The sequence below is a fragment of the Gorilla gorilla genome, chromosome 16 (assembly GCF_029281585.2).
Source record: "Gorilla gorilla gorilla isolate KB3781 chromosome 16, NHGRI_mGorGor1-v2.1_pri, whole genome shotgun sequence".
NCBI lineage: Eukaryota > Metazoa > Chordata > Mammalia > Primates > Hominidae > Gorilla > Gorilla gorilla.
This window is the reverse complement of record NC_073240.2, coordinates 70,911,833-70,933,943: the sequence shown is the minus strand read 5'-3', so window position 1 is coordinate 70,933,943 and position 22,111 is coordinate 70,911,833. Positions and strand designations below refer to the sequence as shown.

General features: G+C 49.0%; 1 protein-coding gene and 1 non-coding gene across 20 annotated transcripts in view; both read left to right on the top strand.

The window, feature by feature from the left end:
• TLE3 (TLE family member 3, transcriptional corepressor) overlaps positions 1–22,111 on the top strand; it is a 63,866-nt gene that overhangs the window by 7,355 nt on the left and 34,400 nt on the right. For 10 of the 19 annotated variants that reach the window (XM_063698664.1, XM_063698668.1, XM_063698662.1 and 7 more), the window contains 2 exons: positions 13,712–13,774; positions 15,266–15,370. In XM_063698664.1, coding sequence (XP_063554734.1) covers positions 13,712–13,774; positions 15,266–15,370 — 168 coding nt within the window. The remainder of the gene's footprint in view (positions 1–13,711; positions 13,775–15,265; positions 15,371–22,111) is intronic. The other 9 variants (XM_063698669.1, XM_063698666.1, XM_063698670.1 and 6 more) reach the window with 1 other exon arrangement.
• MIR629 (microRNA mir-629) lies at positions 10,400–10,510 on the top strand. The gene has a single exon (NR_106407.1). It is a non-coding gene; the product is annotated as a microRNA mir-629 (primary transcript).

Genomic DNA, 22,111 nt, shown 5'->3' with positions numbered 1-22,111 from the left:
TCCCACCTCGCAGAGGAAGGCTCTAGGCTGTTTGTTTCCATTTTGTTGAAGGAGTGAGTCAGTCAAGGAATAAATCTCCTTTTGCTTTCTACGTGGGAGAATGTCATTCTATCTCATTGTTTGTACAAAATACTGGGACACGAGGGGCAAAAACGTGACAAAGACCTAAGCTTGGCGGTGTTTTCCCCTGTGATCTGGCACTCATTCCTCATCTCATTTTTGTAGGTATGAAGGAAGCCCCTCTGCTGAGGTCTCTGTAGCACTTAGTATGTAATAGGTGCTCAGTAAACATCTTGGTTTTTCTTCAAAATTTACTCAGGTTATCTGAGAGTAGAGTTCCGATTCCCTGAGCCCTGTGAGTAGGAAGTGGGGATTTTAGTTGTGGGCTGGCCGCCCGCTCTGCAGGCTTCCTCCTATGGCCCAGCATCCAGTTTCTTCATCAGTGAAATGAGGGGGTTGGATTCATTCCCAAAGCAGTTATTAGGGGACTGGGATGTGCTGGGTGTGGGCAGGGGTTGGTTACACAGCCGAATAAGACACCATTCCCTCTGCGGGGGAGTCGGATGTCTAAAGAAGTAATTGCAATGCAGTGAGGTAAGTGCTAATGTGGCCCGAGTGTCATAGGAGGAGCACCCAGCACAGAACAGCTTATTCTTCCTGGGTGAGAGCAGACTTCACTGAGGGCTTTGCTTGGCGCGAGTCTGAAAGGGAGGGTAGGGTTTATGAGGCAGAAGTCGGCAGCCGAGGCCCCTCCAGGGTGGCAACAGCTCGCGGCAAGGCAGTGAGATATGTTCTAGAAGCCACACGTCTTCGGAATGATGTGGGGCGGGGACTGCACTTGGGAAGTGAGGCGAGGTGGTGACATTTTGCAGCAGAGCGATCTCCAAGGCCCCTCTGCCCTTGCAGTCGCGGCTCCCAACCCGGTGGCGCCCTGCATCCCTGCATGGCTGGCTCTCCAGGGCTGGCCTGAGTCCATCTGCCACGGGGTGGGGGTGGGGGCGGGGGCCCGCTCTGGGCCGTTTGTGGCCTGCTCTGCCTGCTTTCCTACCATAATATGCTGCTTTGAACTTTATTCCCCAAAGTGGCATTGTCTCCTTTCTCATATTGGTAATTCTGTAATGACTGGTTATGACCCGCCCCCTCCCCCATATTTAATTCTCATCAGCCCAGCTCTCCACTTTGCTATTAATGATAGCAGCCAGCAAAATAGCTTTCAACATGCCATTGACAGTCTGGTTTAAGAGAGCACTTGAAGTAGTGCTAGACAGCTGAAAGCACCCATAATTGTGTACCAGAGTGAGAACTGCGTGCTCAAGGGCCTTGTTTTTATATGCTTAAAGGGACAATATCTTGTTTTCAACAAATGCTCTCTGAGACTCACAGCCAAGATGCTTTCTTCCTTTTTCTTTTTTCTTTCTTCTTTTGGCTTTCTCTTCTCCTTCAAAATACATACTTAAAAAAAATTCTTTATAAAATAATTGTTCCCTTCAAGTTGGGGTTAAGGAGAAACTTAAGGAAGGGGGAAACGTCCTGCCACCATGTAAGCGGGGAATATTTGGTGGGTTTGTTGTTTTGAAGCATAGTCCTTTGCAGGCAGCAAGCTGTGGGTCAGCCTTGCCCTACTGAGGGTCCTTAGGACCTTGCGTTTCTCAAGGAGGTAATGGGAGAGTCTCAATTCGCATCAGCATTGATTTTGAATTCTTTTCTTTGCTAAGGATGTTGCACAATCAGTGGGCTGCAGAGCTGTCACTGTGAATGTTTAGGCAGAGGCCACCTTCTGGGGGAGGGCTGGAGGAGAGGGGTCACCTTGTTGGAGAGTCAGGCCAGGACCGCTAAGGAATCAGATTCTAGGAGGCTGTTCGCTGCAGAGTTGATGGCCCAAGAGGCCCATCTGGAAATCAACAGGGTGGGTGGGGCAAGGACTTGTATTCTTAAGTAGAGGTTCACACCAGGCTTGGAGGGTTAACCAGGGGGCCCGTCTAGTCTACCCGGCAGATTTTATCTGAGAACAAATACTTTTCTCCCCTTCACACCAGCCGACTTCATTATTGCTTTGAAAATGCAGTCCTTTGGAAGAGGTTTCCTTTGCCTCTCTGTCACCAAAGCCTCCCATTGCCAAAGTGTCCTGTGAAGGGAGAAGAGAGAAGCAACTTCCCATCTGTGGGGCCTGAGAGGCCAGGGAAGCCCTGTTGGGGTCTGAAGTCTATGTTGTCCTGTTCTCTCCCAGGCTGGCTGCTCTTGGTAAAGGGTAGGAGCATGGATGGGCTTGGCTCGTGTGTCTTAGGTGGTTCCTTCCATCACCCACTGTGTGAAGGATAGGATCCAGTGTTCTGGCTGCTGCCACCACCAAATAATCCCAGGGGAAGTACTTTCCTGAGGACAAACTGTTTGAAAAATTTGATCTTCCAGATATTATAGATTATAATGCTACAGCCTCTTAGAATTTCTGTAGCACTTGATTGCAAAGCAGATTCGACGTTTTCATCTTAGCAGCTAAAATAATGGGTATTTGGGTCCAGGACAGACAGACACCAGGATAAAAGCATCGGAGCATACCCTGAAAGCTTGGGGTGTGAAGATGACCTGTGTACTAGAGGGCTGTGTTCTCAAATTGGGGTGGGGGAGGTGAGGCCTGTGCTGTGACAGGACTGTGAGTTCCGTGAGGGACAGGACCATTTTGTATTTGTTTTCACTAAGGGTCCTGAACCCTGAGCAGTGCCTGGCCCATACTGGATACACAGTGTGCATTTTGTGGGGACTCAAGGAAGGAAGGTAATATTCCAGCTCAGGGTTCTCTCTGACCCTGAATAGTGTTATGGACTCTTTGGGAAGGATAGAAGCTTTCTTAGTTTTCTGACAGAGGCCTGTAGGCTGCAAACGTTGTGTTTGTAGAAAGAGTTGTAAAGGTGTCATGAGCCTTTATTTAAAAGTGTCTTTAATGTATCTTAGGCATCTTTTTCTTTTCATCTCACACTATGGACAGTTTAAGTGCAAAAGGGGAAGAAGGCAGGGTGGGGGTGCGAAGAGATAACTGGGAGGAAGAGATGACAAAGCAGAGATGCGGAAGAGACAAGTGCTGAGTGGGTGAATTGGTAAACTCGGCTTGCCATGCCTTGGCTGTTTGGGCATGGAGTTCCAAGTGTTGTGGCCTTATCTCATGAGCCTTTTAAGTTTGACTGTTGTTCACAGTTCTTCTACTTCTGTTAATTTTGAATGAAAACTACCGCAGGCCAATAGAAGTTTCTTTTTCGTTTGCGCTGGAAGGCTGACCATTTCCTCAAGTGGAGACCCAAATGCAGAAGAGCTCTTCCCATTAGTGTTTTAGCACTGAATACCAAATGCAATTTGGGTACAGGAGAGGGCTCTCCCTTCCTGGTCAGCCATGAAGACTTGAGGTTTAGACTCCACCACCCTGCCAGCTATATGACCAAAAGGTTGGAGGAGGCGGCCTTTCACCCACTTCCCAAATCTTTCCCTTGGGCTAGCCCTCGACAGGTCTTTGCTGAGTTTGGATCTGAAACTGATTAATTCTGATAATACTGGCAGGGGCATGCTTTGGAACCGGTGATGCTTTGTGATTTCTGCTGGGGAAAATGAGAAGAGGAAGGCAGTTCAGTGCAGACAAGTGGACAAGGGATGGGAGTCCATTCTAGCTCTCTGGTGGGGGTGAGGTACAAGAACTTCTATTAACCTTCCTGGCCTCTGTCCAGGAAGAAGTAGGACACTCAGAGGGCTCAGAAGCAGCAGGTGATGCCAGATGGTCTGGAGTGAGGGTCTAACTGGTCGGGTGGGATAGAGGAAGGAGGAGCAGGGGAGACAGAGGAAGTGAGCCTGTTGGCACTGATTGGTCAATAGGTCTTCAGCTCATCCTTAAACCCTTACCTGCTTCTTTTCCTAGAAGGAGGCCCCTTCCTCTCATCTCTCTCTCCAGTGAAGAAAGCTGAAGTCCAGTTCTTATTTTGCTTTGCCTAACAACAGAAGTCCTGGGGAAAGACAGGAAGAATTGAGATTGATGGTACAATCCCTGTCTCCCATCCCTCAATCGCTGGGATTTCATACTTTATCCCAGAGAAATGGGGGATCTCCATGAAGCCAGACTTGAAATGGAGGAGAAGCAGCCTGGTTTAGAGCTCGAAAGACATGCCCCTCTCCTGCAGGGTCCTGCTGCTGTTGGCCTGGTGTCGGTCTCCATGTCACCCAGTCCTTGTGTGTGGCAGGCACCCACAGGCCTGGTCTGCAGGAACTTGAGAAGTGTCTAGATACCCCTTTCTCTTAGCCTTTTGGGTTTTCTCACTATTCTTTTACCTGGTTTTTTTACCTTACTTCTCAAGAGACCCCTACCCAGCTCTTCCTCACTATCCATTTGCCCAGGGATATTGGGCAAACTCCCTTTTTAAACTCCCAGGATGTTGAATGCCCATTGGGCCTACTGGATGATGGATGGGGTGGGTTCCCAACAAGCCAGTTTTTCTTGGCCAGTGGATTCCCTTTCTCCCTCAGAAGATCACAAGTTCTTGCCGGGTGATCCTGGAGAGTTAGGTATAGAGCACCAGAAGCTGGGAGATTTGTCTTCATGGCTAAGAGGTTGGCTTTGGAGTCAGACAAATGTGGGTTTGAGTCCCAGATCAATTCATGTTGGTGTGTGACTTTGAGCAGACTGTTTGACCTCTGTGATCTTCAGTTTGCGGTGGAGATAATAATAACACCTGCCTGTTACGGCAGTGCTGTCCAGTAGAACTTTCTTCAGTGATGGAAATGCTGTATGTCTGCACTCTTCAGTAAGGCAGCCACCAGCCACGTGTGGCTCTTAAGCACTTGAAATATGGCTACTGTGACTGAGGAGCTGAGTTTGAAATTTAATTTTAATTAAATTTAGCTAGCCACGGGTGGCTGGTGGCTTCATAAATTGTACAGTTACAGTTATAGGGAGTGTCATGAAGGATGCATATAGCCTGCTTAGCACAAAACCTTGCACATGGAAAGGCCGAAGCAAGGTATTCTCACAAGGGGACAGAGTCCCCAAATTGTCAAGACCTCAGACATAGAGGACAAGATCCTTGGTGTTGCATATGTTGTAAGATTTCTCAGAGCCCTTTCCCATATGTGACTTGTTGGCTCTACGGTCCTGCAGTGTAGGCACCGTGGGCGCCACGCATCAGATAGCAGCACTGACGGTTAAAGAGGTTGAGTAACTTGCTAATTGTTGCACAGCAGACCAGTGGCCAATTCAGAACTGGAAACCAGGCCTGCTTCCCTCGTGGACCTCAGTGATCTTTATCCATAGGCTATATCAAGATGAGGTCTTCTGTGGTCTTCCCACATGTCCACCCCCAGACCACCATACTACAGGCATCAATTCCAGTGCTGGGAAGAAACCAGATGAAACCTTTAAGAATCCAGTAAAACATGAGTGTCAGCCACATGTGGATCAGGGATTCCCACCCTGGGCGCTGTTTACATTTGGGACTGGATAATTTTTTGTGGTGGGATTGTCCTCTGTGTTTAGGATGTTTAACAGCATTTCTAATCTCTACCCACTAGTTGTTGTTATCAGTGTCCAAGTTGTAACATCCAAAAATGTCTCTAGACATTGCCAGAATCCCTTGGGGGAAACAATTACTATTGGTTGAGAGGCCTTGTTATAGAGGAAGGAGTCTGGCTCTAACCTGGGAGATTTGCTTACCACCTGGTCTTCCTGTGTGGTCTTCCTGTGTGACAGCTTCTTGCCCTCTCTGGGCCTCATTTGACTCATCTGTAAAATGAGAGGTCAAATGGTGTGGCTTGGGAGGAGGTCAGTTTGAGAAGGAGCATATCATATAAAATAAGTGTCTAAATGACTGATCTTGATTTTTATAGCCTAAGAAATGCCATCACTCCTGCCTTCCTTATTTGGAGAAAGAAGACCCTCTAACCCTTTTTATTTTAATTTACGGAAGAGGTATGCTCTTTGGTTGTGAATAAGATGGTTGGTAGATAGAATGGGGCTCTGTCTCTGCCCCTCACCTTGTTCTTCCCTCATGCCACTTGGGTTTTCCAAAGAGTCCCTGCCCTTAAGAAGTCCTAGCCAGCATTTCATTTGTAGTGCTGACCTGATGGGGGGAGACCCCCAAAATTTAATGAGCTGTCTCTGCAAGGGTAATGTGACTTTTACAGCCTGTTGAGGGGCAAGGGGAGATTTGCATAATGTTCCAAGGGGGATTAGGTGGCTGGGGGTTGCCATGGCAACCCCACAGGGATGAATTGAGAATTTTTCCTCCTGGCAGGAGTTGGCCAATGGAGTCTGGGAAGGTGGGGGAGGGGGCAGGGGGTTATCTGAGGGGAGGGAGGAGGGGGAAGGAGAGAGGGAAGGGTGGGGGTGGTGTGCCTGGGATGAATGGGCAGTGTTGGGGGAAGGTGTAATCTGAAAAAGCACTCCCTGTTCTGTCTGTACAAGCAAGCTCTTTGAGAGCCATCTCCCCCCACAAGTAGGGGTGGGAGGAAAGCAGAGTTTAGTGTGTTTGGGAACCAAGAAATTAAAGTGAACAAATATTTAAAGATTATTGGATCTTGTTAACAGGAAGCCCGGTAGATGGAAACTGAAAGTCTGAGGAATGAAACTCTTAGAGTCCTAAAGCCAGGAGGGACTTGAGCTGTCATCTGGGCCCTGTGGTGTCTGCCTCCAAGTCTCTGTTGGGTCTCCATGGAATGCTCCCAAGGGCAGGGCACTCACACAGCACCTAATTCATTTTTGAGAGCTCCGATTATTACACTGGACTCAGATTGGACTTCTTTATTCAGAAACTGAGGCCCAAGTGCAGGGTGGATCTGGGCTAGGAATGCAGGACTCTAGACTGTATGTTGCCACCTGTTTCCGGGGTTGGGTTGCCTGGATGCATGCTAGCTTGGCCTAACCATCCCCAGTTCCCTTATACTGTAGACCCCTGGAAGAAAAGGGGAGGTGGGATTCCTTTCAGGGAAGTGTGCAGAAGGGTCGTCCCAACCCCAGCAACCCCAGAGTCCCTTGCCGTTGATCGGTCCTAGCTGGGGAAGGGTGAGTGTGTTTCCTCCTCCCTGCCCTGGCTCCTCACTGTCATCCTCACCCGCCTGTGAAGGGCACAGGGGCTGGTGCCCAGAGTGTCCTCACAGGCCGGCTCAGGCCAGCATCCCCTTCCCTCTCCCAGGAGACAGATCCTCAGGGTCACACTGAGGGGGCTGGGCCTTTCTTGTACCAAGTCCTCCCAGCATAAAGAATTCAGCAGGCTTCCTCGGAGGGCATAAATATTTAATGGCGTTATAGTTATATATAATTTGATCAATATGTCAGTGCTAAAAGGGCCTTTAAGAAGGCTCACCTGTCATTGAGTGATCTGTGATGTGAACCTTCACCAGCCCCTCCAGTAGCGGGAGGGGCTACATTTCCCAAGGCTGCTGCATGGATCATTTGTTGACCCTCCTCCCCTTCTTACATTGTAGCACTGCTTCCCCTCGGAGCCCATGGCGTGGATGGAACAGGGCCTGAGAACCCCACCCCAGCTTTTGTTGGCTGTCCCCCGGCCCCCCCATGGATTTCTTCCTCTGTTGATAAAACACCCACTTGCTTTATTTCAGTGTTCTCTGAGCTCGGCCTAAGGAGAAACTACCTGGCGAGGGATATCCTCTTTTAGTCAAATCATTGAGAGGCTATCCATTTAGTATTGCCTAGGAAATGCAATGGGATATTTTAAGTTAAAATTGCCCAGACGTGGTATTCTGAATCTGGGTGATTGGCGCCTGGCTGCTGGGAGGCTGCTGGGAAGGTTGGGGCCAGGGCCACCTCGTTCTGCACAGCCTCCCACCCCAGCCTTTCCCTGCAGCTCTGGGATTTAAATCAAGATGAAGCAGACTCTCTTCAAACTCCAAGGACTCAGTTAGAGAAGTAGGTAAAACCTGATTAAAATTTAAGAACCTCAGAGCTGACTGAGACGACACCCCCAAACACACACATTTTCTAGAGGAGTAACCTGAGACCCAGAGGCCTGCTGGGATGAAAATCGTCACTTCCCCATGGCTTTGCAATGTAATTCACCTTTGAAATGGGCAGGTCCCTTCCTCATCTCATCTTTCACACACATCCGCAAACCGGTGTCCAGACTCACAGTACCATGCTCTTTGCATGACACTGCCCTGATTTTCCGAAGAAGAAATCCTCATTTCACAAATGTAACTAGAAGCCTAGTAGCATGGGATGGCCGCTTGCCTGTCTCACAGACGTGGAATTACTTCCCGCTGAATGCAACAACTTGGAGAACCCTGGCCTGGTTGTCTTAGCCTCACCAACCAGTCTTCCCTTTTGAATCACAGAAACTGCACAGTAGGGGCTTGACACTTAGAAGTATGGTATCATTGTTCTTGCCTAGAGGCTCTTCCACAGTGAAGCGCAGTTTTGCTGATGGACAGATTTGAATGGCTCGTGCTCTGAAGACTGGTCCTTGGGACCCAGCCCAGGTCAGCCAGCTGCCCAGCAACCAGCCAGCATCCATCCACATCTCAAGGTGGCTTGGCTCTTCTCTGCTGGTCTTTTGTAAATTCATGTGATGCTCTGTTTTATGGAGGAAATGATAAGCTGCACAGCAATTCGGGAATATTTAGGGTTCTAAAACTCTAAATTAGGGCTCCTGGATCTTATACGTTATCTAGTTAATCCCTTCATTTTGCAGACAACGAAATTAATGCCTAGAGAAGGGAAGTGATTTGCCCAAAGCCACACAACTAAATGGAGGCAGAATTGGAGGTAGAAGCCAGCTCATCTCTGCGTGGCATTGGAGCATAACACACTCTTTGAAGGGGCAGTTTTCTCTTCTCCTTGCCTTTATTTGGCTGAGGTTAAAAGGAATTGTGCATTCAGAGTCCACAGGTACACACGACAGGGCAGTTTAAAACTAACTAGCAGACAGACTCTCTGGTGGAAGTAGCTCTCGACGGTGTGTTGAACACAGTCACCTAAATTAAAAATAAGGGCAAGGACTGGCTGGGTGCTGCAAGCCCAGGAGCAGGAGGTTGCTGGGGGGTACAGATCAAGAGCAGGCTCCATCTCCCTTAATTTAGTGTCTTGGGTCAAGGGCCAAGGATAGTCTGAAGTAGCAGCAAATGTGAATACTAGACTGTGGTTAGAGAAATAGACTTTTAGAATGCTCAAGTACCCTCGGTTTACAGCAAGATGTTCAGAGGTCCTGCTTTAATGAGGAGATGATCATGCAAATGGGAGCTACTAAGGCGCATGGAACAGATTGCTGTTTGGGAAATTACACTTGCCCCCCACTATCTTGTTTTCTGTCATTTATTTGCCTAACAATCTTGACAGAGATGCAGGGCAGATGTTACTTCCAGCGCCCAGTTGGTAGTGCAGATTCCGGATGTAGCAGGACCTCTGTCCCCATTTCTCTGAACCGCTTCTCTGTCTGTATCTAGTAGATTAGTTCCTTCTGAGGAACAATGTTTTTCCACCAACAAAGCGCCTGCTTTGAACCATACTTGAAAAGAAACTTTCAAAGGCGGCACCAGCCTCCCTGAACACCTTTTCCAAAGTGCTTTCCAAAGGGAGCCATCTTCCCACCTCCCACCACCTCTCAGATTCGCTTCTGAAGACCTGGCTCAAAAGCAGTGGCTTTGTGGGACCGAGATGGAGGGAAGGATGGAGGTCGGCCTCTGGAAACTACAGCCGCCTTATCGATAACGGATTGCGCCAAGTTGCCAAAAGGAGTTTTCCAACATACGCTCGAGTTCCAGTTTGTGATTTGTGACCTGTCCCAATTGTTGAAGTCACACTTGATTTTTTTTTTTTTTTTCCTTTTTTGGAACTGATGTTTAGAGCTTGTTTGAGTTGGAGCCAATGCTGTTTTAACAGCTGTTCTAATCAGAAGTGCTGTCAATTATTAACCTTAATGGTGGTTTTTCTTTCAAAAATATTTCTCTAAGCTCTCTTGAAATGTCAAAATTTGGCTTCTTGGTAGGAAGTCATTTAGTGAAATCACTTAATGGCTGGGCATCAGTTTCCCCATCTGAAAAGTGGAGATGTTGACAAGCGCCTTCTCCACGGGGTTATTGTGGAGGCACACGTGGTGAGTTGGGTGGGTGATATCAGCGGTCATTACTGTTGTTAGGAGGGCTTCTGTTAAGCCAGCTTTCCATTTCCAGGAACTTCCCCTCCCCCAAGCGCCACCCTCCAAAAAATAAACATTTCTTTAAAATGTTGAGCGAACAGCTTTCCTGTTCATGCTTTGACTCTGCAGAGTGCACGCAGCCCATTCTCAGGGTTGGGCAGCCTTTGTAGAGATGGGGGAGGCCCAATCCCTGCTTCCACTTTGTGGGGAGACCCCAAGAGGGTATTAGCAGATGATGGCACAGTGACAGCTGGGAGGGATGGGATGTGCTTGCTTCATGTCCCTTTCCCAGGGGAGGGGCTGGGTTTATGTTGGGAGAACTTTTACGGTGAACCAGGAGGTTCTCCCAACGTAAGCCCAGCCCCTCCCCTCTGCCTGCCTCAACCCTACACAGTCCTGTCTGGTGACGTGCCAAAGTCCTTCCTGCCTTGCAGAGAGGCCTCTCTTCGTCGAACGTGGGCCTCAGGAAAGACAGCCTGAATGCCACTACCCCAGGCTTGTGGAAGGTTCTGTATCTGTGTGGCATTGTTGCGATAGCCCTCAGGTGATGCTTGTTTGTGGTGTTGGGAGGCAGGAACTACTTTAGGAGGGTGGAGGGGTGAGAATGAGAGAGGACTTGCCCTGAGCCACCCAGCTGTGGTCACCTGATGGCCCGGATGGCTACATAAATCCTGGGAGATCCCTTGTCCTCATAACCAGAGTGAGCTGGGCTCCAGACCAGCCCTATGGGAAGATCCTGTCTGTGGGAAGCCTTTGGCCACGTGTTTGCTGAAGGGTGTGGGGAAGGGCAAGGTCAGCTACGTTTCTTTTTTGTCAACTCCCGAGACCCTGACCCTTGGCCTGTTTACCAGTGGAAGGAGGCCATAGCCAGAACCCTTTTCTAATCACCCTGCCTCCCTGCTCTCCCAGAGACTGTGAGAGTTAATAGTTGCTGAGGAGGCCAGAATGACTGGGGATGTTCTGACCTTGCCCCTGCCTTCCTGGCCGTGGGGAGGAGCAGTGGCCAGGGACCCATCTAGGTGGCTTGTGATTGGCCTGGCTTGGAGGTGCCACCCCACCCTGTTGGTGAAGGGCTTGGGCCACTGGCCACCAAGTGTATGTCAACACTCCATCCACCACGACCCCTCCCACAGATGCTGCCCATGCTGGGGCAGGCCCAGATCCACAGCCAGGGGTCACTGCAATATGAAGTCTCAATAAATGCAGAGATGCCAGTGATACTATTCTTTGGGCCAAACATTTACGGAGCACCTACTGTGTACCAGACACTGCTCTATCATTGTTTAAGATAACAGGCCTTGAACCTGTGAGCTTCCTAAACAGTAAGGTTGTTTTTTTTTTGTTTATTTTTGTTTGCTTTTTGTTTTTACATATCTTTCTATTCTTATTTGGTGCATGAACTCAAAGGTGAGAGAACTTGTTACTCTGCAGGTTTGGAGTGAGGTGCAGCCTATGCTTGTTTCTAGAACTCCTGCCCTATCCAACCCGGACTTTTTTGCTTCATTTCCCATTCCTACTATCAGTTGATTTAGGCGAGGAAGAAATAAGCAGAGTGAGGAAGGACTCTGTTTGGGAGAGCTCTTCCCACTTAACTAGATTAACAATTTATATAATGATTATTTAGTAATCCTCCCGGGTTCCTTAGAGTATGAATGACGGGTGTCTAGTGGGTGGAGAAGCCAGGGATGCTTTTAAAAGCCCTACAGTGCACAGAACGGGCTCCACACAGCAGTGAATTATCTGACCTCAGATGTCAATAGCATGGTGTTTGAGAAACCCTGATGTATGGTGTCCTGGCTAGAGTGCCCCACACATGTGTCAATGTGGAGTCCCAGTGGGTCTGAGCTGGGCAGTTTGGAAGTGGGGGACATTGTTGACACAGTTGGCCTGGGATATGAGCGACAGTCCTTTATAACAGGAATTGTCTCTCCCCAAATGCCAACAGTGGTGCTGGCTGGGAAACACTGACTCTGTTCCTGAGGAGCTAGAGTGTTCTAGGCAGAAAGCTGACAGCAGTGATTCCTGATCCTCTCCCTGCCAGGAACCCCCACTGTAGCGGACAGGCTCCATAGGTTGGCGAGCCCTGCCACCGTGGCTGGCAGCCCAGGACACAGGCCTGCAAAAACCCATAAGGCTCTTTAGTTGATGGCCTGCCTTTCCACAAACCAGAGGCGTCCTCTTTAGTGGCCAAGGGTGGAGGGGGTGGAGGATGTTAGCCCAAGGAATTCTCCCGAGGTCCAGGGTCTATTTATGCGCCTTCGGATTGTTTTTATTTTACGTGCACAAGGATTTCTCATCCAGAATCATTTGACATGCAGATGATCACAGATTTTTAAAGGCTGTTGTCATGGTTTTGTCTCTGAAAGATTGCTATGTGCTGATGAAAGCTTTGAAGCCAGCTTTGGGACCTCAGTCCTGGCGGGCTCAGGATTCAGAATGAGATAAGAAAAGCAATTCTGAGAGTCGTCTGTCAGTGGTTCTAGGCCTTTCTATCTGGACTCAGTTAACCCGTATAGCACCACTCTTGATCTGAGATCTAAAGTTTACATAGGATGCTGGTGGAAACTGTTGACTTTCTAAATGCAGTCTTTTCTAGGGTGTTGGGAGATGAGGCAGAGAATTGATCTACCTTTCTAAGATTGACTTCTGTGAGGGATTAGGGATCTAATGAATTACATCTCTGAGCAGCTTCTTAGACAAGGCAATGCTATATCCTAAAAAATGAAGTGTTGGCTGGGCATGGTGGCTCATGTCTGTAGTCCCAGCCCTTTGGGAGGCCAAGGTGGGCAGATCACTTGAGCCCAGGAGTTTGAAACCAGCCTGGACAACGTGGCGAAACCCAGTCTCTACAAAAATACAAAAATTAGCTGGGCGTGGCAGTGCACCTATAGTCACAGATATTTGGGAGGCTGAGGCAGGAGAATCACCTGAACCCAGGAAGTCGAGGCTGCAGTGAGCCAAAATCATACCATGCACACCAGCCTGGGTGACAGTGAGACCCTGTCTTAATGGGGGAAAAAAAAAAAAAAAGAAAGAAGGCTTAATGGTAGGATTTTAGCCTGGTAGCATATATATGGGGGAGGCATTGAGCTTGGTGAGGGAGAGGCTAGTCCCAGGGAACCCTTTGCCACATACGACCGCTTATCAGCTTTGTCCCATTTATCTGAGAGCTCGTGTCCTCTTGGCACTGGGCACCAGTGGGCAGAGCAATTCCTCTCTCACTAAACTGTGTTTCACTCTTACAATGGGTTTTGCTGGGTTGTTGAGGGTGATTTTTATTTCGTTTTGCTCTAATTAGGGATTCCATCCAGAGGATGCAAACTATATTCTGAACCAGACATATAGACCACCTCTGATGGAAATTGGAGCTCCCTAAAATGTAGGCAGCCTGGCTGCAAGGGAGTTGAAAGAGATTTCTTCATGCTGTGGATTTAGCTAGAGCCTCCTGGTAGGAGGCTGACTGAGGGCAGAAAGGATGGAGCCCCATGGAGAGGGGCTGTGGTTTGGGGGGAGTTTGCATTTCCACTTGTCTATGACATTTCAGTGACTTGATTTATTTGCCTGAGCTTCATGTGGTCTCCTTGCCTTTGCAGACAGAGATTGCGAAGAGACTGAACACAATTTTAGCACAGATCATGCCTTTCCTGTCACAAGAGGTAAGACCTTCTTTTATTATTTCTTCCTTTTCTTTCCAAATCAGCTCAGTGGCTGGTGGGGTCTCACTGGAGCCTGAGCCCCAGCCCCAGCCCCAGCCCCAGCCTCAGCCCCTGTCCATTCATACTGACTGAGCTGACAACCTGGAGATTTCCAGAGCCTTCTCCGGCCAGTCTGGAGGCAGGGGGCCATATCAGAGGGACCATTTGCTCCTTCTTCTCATAGAATTGTTTCTCTGCCATCACCTGAGTCCAGAGATTGGAGTGCTGGCATGCGACCTAACCATCAGTGGGCAGTGGGTGCCTCTTTCCCATCCAAACTAGCATCCCCAGCCCAAAGGGGACTTCAGTTCCTGGTACAGAGTGCCCTTGCTGGGAGCATGACCAGGTGGTCATGTCACTTTCTAAGCCTACCTTCCAAGGGACCTCCATTTGGGACAGCGGCTGGACTAGTGGGTGATTTGAGATAAATGCCTGCAAAGAAGCCCCCTGGTGCCGACCAGACAGACGGGCCGACTTTAGTGGGCTCTGTTTCTGTCCTCTGATTTCACTCCAGCCAGGGCAGGCCCTGCCCTCTACTCCCACTCAGTGGCTGGGACCATGTCAGCTCCCTCAGGGACTCCTAATGGTGACCAGTAAATGATTGAATTAATATATAAGAATCAGATATGGCAATGCCCTCGGAGCTTGCAGCCCAGTAGGAGAGAAAGCTGTGTATGTGGCTGGTACTACCTCAAGGCCAAAGGGAATTAATGCAACCACTTTTTAAAATAGACTTTATTTTTTTAAGAGCAGTTTTAGGTTCACAGAGATTTCCCATATCCTCCCCACTATCAACATCCTCACCAGAGTGGTACATTTGTTGAAACTGATGAATCTACATTGACACATCATCACCCAAAGTCCGTAGTTTACATTAGGGTTCATTTTACCACTTTTTCTTTCTCTATCTGTTTATCTGAAAACATACTTTGTTTTCTCTCTGTTTAGACAGGTATGGATAAGGTATATGTAGACATACTTTTTCCCCAAATCCTTTGACGGTAAATTGCAGATATCCTGACAATTCACCACTAACTACTATAACTGCATCTCCTAAAAACGGATACCATCCTTCATGATTACAGTATTGTTACCATGTTTAGAGAATTCATAATCATCCTGTAATATCATCTGATATCCAGCTCATACGCAAATTGCATGGAAAAATTTGTGTGTGTGTGGTTGACTAATAGCCATCTTTTGGCATGCTCTTTATTTTAGAACTTAAAAGGAAGTTTCAATTACAAAACTAATACATGCTCATTGAAAAAGGTCTAAAAGAGAAAGTAAAATCGCCTGTCACCCTCCCCCCTACTTGTGCCCTGTGCCTGTTCAGTGGGGCTCCTCTGTCTGCTCTGGGCCTCTCCGAGAAGCCCTGCCAGTGCTGCACAGCCCGTGACCTCCTCTGTCCAGGAAAGTGGCCGCATCTAACACACACCCTCTTCCCTCCAGCACCAGCAGCAGGTGGCGCAGGCAGTGGAGCGCGCCAAGCAGGTCACCATGACGGAGCTGAACGCCATCATCGGGGTACGTGGACTCCCCAATCTGCCTCTTACCGTGTGTATAGCCCTTTTATTCCTCTCATTTATCATAACCAGAGATTGACCCTGACCTTAGCTGGCCTCAAAGAATGGCGGCCCCAGGGCTCCGGCTTCTACAAGCACCCCAAGGGCTTGGACCCATGTAGGGCTGTTTCCCCCTTGGCTCCCAGTTGCCTCCTAGTCCTCAAACTAAAGGGGAGCCAGACACGCCTCAAATCCACCTCTTCAGCCATCTGCCTCATCTTCCACTGGCTTTTGGTGTCCTTGCCATTGAGGAGGGTGGGGGCCTAGGGTCACCTTCAAGGCCAGGCCAGCTGGCCAGTACCTGGCCACCTCCTCACACTTACCCCAGGGCCTGTCTGCCTCCTCCCTGGCAGAAGTCTGCCCTTCTTTGGCCACCTGGGATCAGAACAGTCTCTGCTGTACTGTTGATGTGCATCGTGCTGTGGAATTTGGGTTTACATCTTGCTGTCCCATGCGCGAAGCTGCCTGGCTGAGCATTCATCATGTATGCTTGTGAACTCCAGCTGGGGAGCCGATACTGGTTTTCCTCACTTTCTGGAAGTCCCATCTCCCCTTTACACAGGAAGACATACCCAAGAGTGCTCTGTGAGGCCCACTTCCGAACTGGCCCCTTAGTGGAAAGGGGAAGCTGGGTCTGCCTGGCTTGTATCTTTAATGCATTTCTTAGGTTCAAGTGGCATCTTTCTCCTGCTTGCTGCTTTGGTGTGAGGCTAGTGACATTTAAGATAAGCACCTGAGGAAGAAGAGTCTTTTTAGTGTGACTTTGGGCAAGGCTCTTACCCTTGGGGTGTACCTGTCCACCTTTCATCTCTGAAATGAAGAGGGTGGACAGGATCACTGCTTCCCAGTCCACGGAGGAGCTTCTGGACGGTAGAGATGCAGGGGCACTTGCCCCAGAGGTCTTTTCCATAGGTCTGGGGATGGGACTGGAAATCTGTGTTCCTAACGATTTCTAGATCATTCTGAAGTGTAGTTAGGCTTGGGAAGCAGTAGACTGATTCAACTCTAACATTCTGGGAACCTGGTTGGTCTTCTTTCCTCTTTCTGTTCTCATGGGAAGTCACTATTTCAAGGTGGAACTGAAGGCCCCAGAATTTTCCTCTGCTTGGTAGGATACATCATGACTCTTGACTTTTCCGCCTGGGGCAGAGACCTGGAGGTCTGTATTTTAGTCATGGTTCTCCCCCCATGTGACCTTTGGCAAGTCCCTTCTCTTCCTTGGGCCTCAGTTTCTGTATCTGTAAAGGGAGAACGTACACCGGCTCATCTCTTTGGGCACTCCTGACTCCTACCAGGAATGCTGGGAGGCTGGAATCACAGAATGACACTTATGGACACCGGCCCTTCCATCACACTGTCAGGACCCGTGATGGTTGCAGAGTCCTTTGATGAAGGCAGCGCAGTGGGTTTGTCCTTCTGGGCTGAGCCCATAGGGACACTTCTCAGTGCTGCTTGGGCAGGTGGGGGATGCAAGCATTGGCCTGGTTTGAATCCTGGCCTACTGTGTGGAATGGGCAGAGAGGAGTCTTGAAACTGGAACATGAAGAAGTGTTCAGTGCTGGAAGGCAGCACCCCAAGAGGGGAAATCATGATATTTTAATGTTTGAAGTATCATCAGAGATCATCTAGCCTGGGGATCGTCAACCTTGACACTGTTGAAATTTGGGGCCAGATCATTCTTTGCCATCCTGTGCATTGTGGGATGTTCAGCAGCATCCTTGGCCTGTAGCCACTAGATGTCAATAACACCCTGACACCCTGATATTCGTAGGAGGCAAAATGGCCCTTGGTTAAGAACCTCTGATCTAGCTCAATGCCCTTGTTTTACAGAGAGGGGAAGTGATTATGATGTTTAGGAGGAAAGCCAGGCCAGAGGCCCAGGTGGCTGACTCGCAGCCCAGGGCTCTTCCCCTGGCCCTGGTGCAGCCCTGGAGGGTGGCCTGTGTCATCTGTCTCAGTGACCAGCTCTCAGCTTGGTGGTGGTTCTGCTAGTGGTAGCAGGGGGCTGCAGGGGTGGGACATACCTGTGAATTCTGTTTTCCGACATTTCTCCTCTTCCAGCTCCTCACCCTCCCCTTTCAACCATCTTCTTGAGGTTTCCAGGCCAACTCCTCCTACCCCTGCGGTGGCCACAGCAGGGTCCCCTCTCACCCTCTGCCTCCCTCTTTGGAATTAAAATCCTCTTATGAAAATAATTTTTTTAAGTTTTAAGAAAGGAGTAAAAGTGGGGGAGAAGCACTGCTTGGATTAGCTGTATTTCCCTTAAGTAGTATTTAGGAAGCTACAAGTTAGGTCGAGGCAGCTCGAGGCAGACATTGGAATTCAATTAAAGCCAATGAGTGGGGCCTGTGACCCCCATTTTCAAGGTAATTGCTTCTCCAGCTCCGAGTGAATGCAGCCATCGCCCTGTCATTAAGCAGGCAGCCGTCTAATCGCTGCGCCTGACAGAGCCTCACAAGGCAGGAATTACGGACAGCCGAGGCGTGCTCGCGCTGGGGAGCCGTGCTTGACTGCACTCCCGCGAAGGAGTCCGCTAATCTAGTCAGGGGGTTCTTTATCTCCTCCTCGAGGAGAGCAGAGAGCGAGCCTGCAGCTGAGCTGCCTCTGGGAAGCAAGGTGAAGAAGGATAACAGGGTGCAGAGCCATGGGCTGAGCAAAAGGGCAGGCATCTTGGCCCCAGCAGGAAAGGGCAGGAGAGAGAGGGTCCCAAGAGGCTCTTGGCAGCTTTCAGTGGCTACCCCTACTGCACTGTTGGATTTGCTGCTCTGGAAGGAGACACAGCCTGGCATCCTGGTCTTGGACTTAGAGGAGGGCTTTGGGCAAGTCACTTTGTTCCTCCAGGCCTCAGTTTCTCCATCTGCCCTAATTGTTTAGTGGCTTTCTTGCTCATTGGAGTTGAAAGATTCTGAGGTTGTGGCTCGGCTCAACTCAACTCAAAGAGAAATCAGATACCTCCGGCATGGGCAGGGAGGTAGCTAGTGGCATATTTATCATGAGGATTAGAGTATTCCTGGGGTCTTCCTTCCTGGTGAGAAAGGGCAGGATCCAAGGTCAGGGTGGCATGTGTGAAAAGGGGAAGGAAAGACAGACAGAGGGAACCAGGCTCTCGAGCCAAGCCTACCCACTCCCCTGCTGGACCACAGGGAACTCAAGTGCCTACCGAGGGAAGAGAAGTGGAGGATTGTCTCTCTTCTAGCTGGGGCCTGGCAAGACTTGGTTACAGTAGCCCTGTTTCTGTTACATGCTTCTTGGATCCAATTAACAGGAGGGGCTTTAGAAGGACAAGATTCCTGAGCACGAGGAGGGAAATTTGACCCTTGGTCAGCAACCTGCAGAAGGCAGCATCTATATTTCCCAAGCAGATTTAAGACCCTGTGAGCTGATATATCACCCATTTCTGGAACCCTCTTTTTACATTGCTATATCATGGCCCAAGATCTTTGGACTGGAAAGTGGAGGAGGTCTCATCTGCTTACCTACTGACAATTTGGTCTTCATTCCCTTGGAAATTAACAGTAGGGGAGATGTCATAGAGCATTGACTTGATTTTTTTTTTTAAGTGGGAGGGAGGAGAGGAAGAGGGATGTTGTAGCTTGTCACAAAATACACAGGATATTTTGAAGCCATACCTAAGGTATTCACTCCAGGATGTGGATGAGCTGCATTCAGTTGACTGAATTTTGTGTGAGGGGAAAGGATGGCCAAGAGAATGTGCCTTAGGATCCATCTTTCAGCCAGGCAGCCATGGTGGAAGGAGGTAACGCTGAGTTTGAGTCTGGGCTCTGGTTGCTGATGGCTTCATGGAGCTGTTCAGCCTCCTGAGCCTGTTCACCATCTCTGAAGTGGGGATCACAAGGGTTGTTGTGAGCACTAAAAGCTATTACCAACCCCAGAAGCTCAATGCGTGTGGAGCTATGGTGCCCACTGAGTGATGTGAAAGAGAAGGAGCAGTCGGAGGCCTGGAGCTGTTCTCGCTGTCCTTGGAGGGCAGGAAGTGTTCATTTTACGCAGTCAGGACCCTGTCTGACTCCTCTGGTGGGAACCCTTGGCGGGTCTTGGCTCTGGAAATGCTTAGACAACTTCGCTAAGTTCAACCCAAATCATGAACCTGAGAAACGCAGCATTAAATCACCTAGCAAAGGCCTAAGGCGTGATGTGCATAATGCAATTACATGTACTCTGCAAGCAAGATCTTCCCTTCAACCTCTCCTGGAAGTGACCGCACCTTCTGAGCCAGGCCATGGGCACTTATCACTTGTGTGGAGTACATGTTCGTTGTCCTATTTGTGCTCTGGCAGGAAATGTTCAAGGAGGGAAAAGTGAACGCCCATGCATGGGCTTGGTTCCAGGCTGCTAGTGCCTCTTTGGGGTTAGGGATGCAAGAGGGAATTATTGACTTCCTTTCATATTGTGGATGGAGGAGTTCCCATATTGGAAGGAATGGTATAAGCTGGAGACAGGCGGTCTCTGATTGTGGAATTGATTCCATTTCTCTGCCATGGGGAAAGCTACCCAGTTGAAAACAGTATCAGCCTCCCACTCAGACATCACTGTGTTTGAGCACATTGTGCTCTGAAGCCAGCAGACGTGTTGCAGGGGATAGGAATACAGCCTGAGGATAGCTGTGCCCGCCTGCCTGCAGAGGTGCTGAGCTGTGATAGGGACGGGGGTCAGGTGGGGCCTTGCCCACTGGCCCCCAGACCTGTCAGGGAAAAATCTTCGTTTCACCCTCTGTTGTACCCAAGATTGTTGTTAGCAGACCCTCCGTCTGACAAGCCCTGGCATCTGCTCTTGCACTGAGGAAGGAGCCTTGGAGGTTGGCTCTCCTGTCCCTGCTTCCCAGAGTCTGCTGGACCGGTCCTTGCTGTGCCTTCAAACCACCCCAAGGAGACCTCGAGGGAGTTTCTGGCTCTTTGCAGCAGGTTGCTCTTGCACTCAGAGACGAGGAACGCTTCAGTTTTGCATGGGAGATTCCTTTTCTCTTTTGCAAAGAGGACGCTCCTACCTGACAACACTAAGGCAGAAAACCAGCCTCTCAGCCTTGGAAGCTTAACAGCTTTGAAAGCCACTGTCTGCCAAACAGCCGCTGCTGCCTTTGTTCCAAGTTTCTGACGTCGGTTCACTGGTTCATGTTTTGGGCAAGCAGGACACCTCATGACCCCATTGATGCTTCCTGTCCCAACTAACTGTTCTAGCTGCGTCTAATTGGGCCTTGGAAGAAAGGCATGGAGCTGGGAGGCGGTTGGCACCTGTGGACACCATTTCTCAGCCTCTTCATATACCTTTTCCAAAATTTTCACTAATTTACCCACAAGACATGTACTGAGCAAACATGCCAGGCACTGTTAGAGGTGCTAGGATGGAGAAGACACAGTCTCTGTTTCTGGAACTCACAGGTTGCCAAGCAGTGCACAAAGGCAAAAGAAACAGTGTGCACCTGGGATCTGTCTGTTTGCTAAGATTGAGCACCTGCTCCATTTTTACCTGTAGTCACACATGTGATCCTGGCACAACACAGAGAGGTCGGCTGACTTGTCCAAGGACTCATAGCTGATAAAGGATAGAGCTGGAAGTCCGCCTTATTCTGCCTGGCTCCATTGTCTGTGCCGTTAGAGCTCTTAGAACAGAGAAATCCATTCTTACCTGAAGTGGGAGGTCATTCAGAGGATATGGCCTTTGAACTGGGCAAAGCTGAGCCTAGAAGGTTGGGTAGGAGAAGAGACCTTTCCTGGTAAGATAAGAGTCAGGGTGCGTGGAGCTATTCAACTCCATCTTTCCTTGGGTACAAATGTTCAGTGCACATTTTCTCTAGAAACAGACTTGTTCATGAAAGGAGTTAGCTGTGTCTGCAGGCAGCAAAGCTACTTCTTTGAAGCCTTCTTTCCCCTCCTCTTCTTTGTCTCTTCCTCAAGGGATCTTATTGGCTCTGCACTATAAAATGTGGATTAAATACCTTGCTTTCAGTCCTTGCTTTCTGGGATTTTACTAAATAGTTATCACCAGCAGAATTAACGGGCCTACCAACAATTTGTCTAAACAAAGGGGCCCTACTGGAGACCCATTTTAAAACCAGGTATCCAGATAAAGTTGTATTGTCCGACCACACCAGGGGATACTAGGTAGCCATTAAAAAGGACAAGAAAATTTCTTCAGAACATTCCTAAATTAAAATCAAGCTGTATAGCAGTATGGTTCACAAGAGTCCATTTCTGTATAAATACATTTGAAATGTGTAGATTTTCATAAAGAAAAACCTAGGCAGATTTAACAGTAGAATCTTCCAAGGGTAGGATTGAAGGGTAATTTAAAAAACTTTTTAATGTCTACTTATTTTTAGTATTTTCTTAAAATGGGCATGTATTAGTTTTGTAATAAGATATTAAAAATTACATTTTCTTAAAAAAGAAAAAGTGGAGGAGCTCAGAGTAAGCGCCCATCCTAGAGGAGCTGGAGTTTCTTAGCTGGGAGGGGTTGGATCTCCGCATTGGACTCTGTGATGCTGGCTCCAGGGGCCCCCATAGCTTTGTGTCTGCCATAGTGTCTCAGTGCAGATGTGGGGTCAGACCACCCTGGGACAGTGCCCATGAACTGCCTAGCAACAGACGTCACAGAAGTGCTCTGACAGCTTTGAACAATGGCCGCAGTGCCAGCCTTTCACCCAGAACTGACAAAGGGAGCCCTCTGGGGCCAGGAGTGCCATGGCTTCTGTGGCTGCCGTTAACTTTGGGATGCG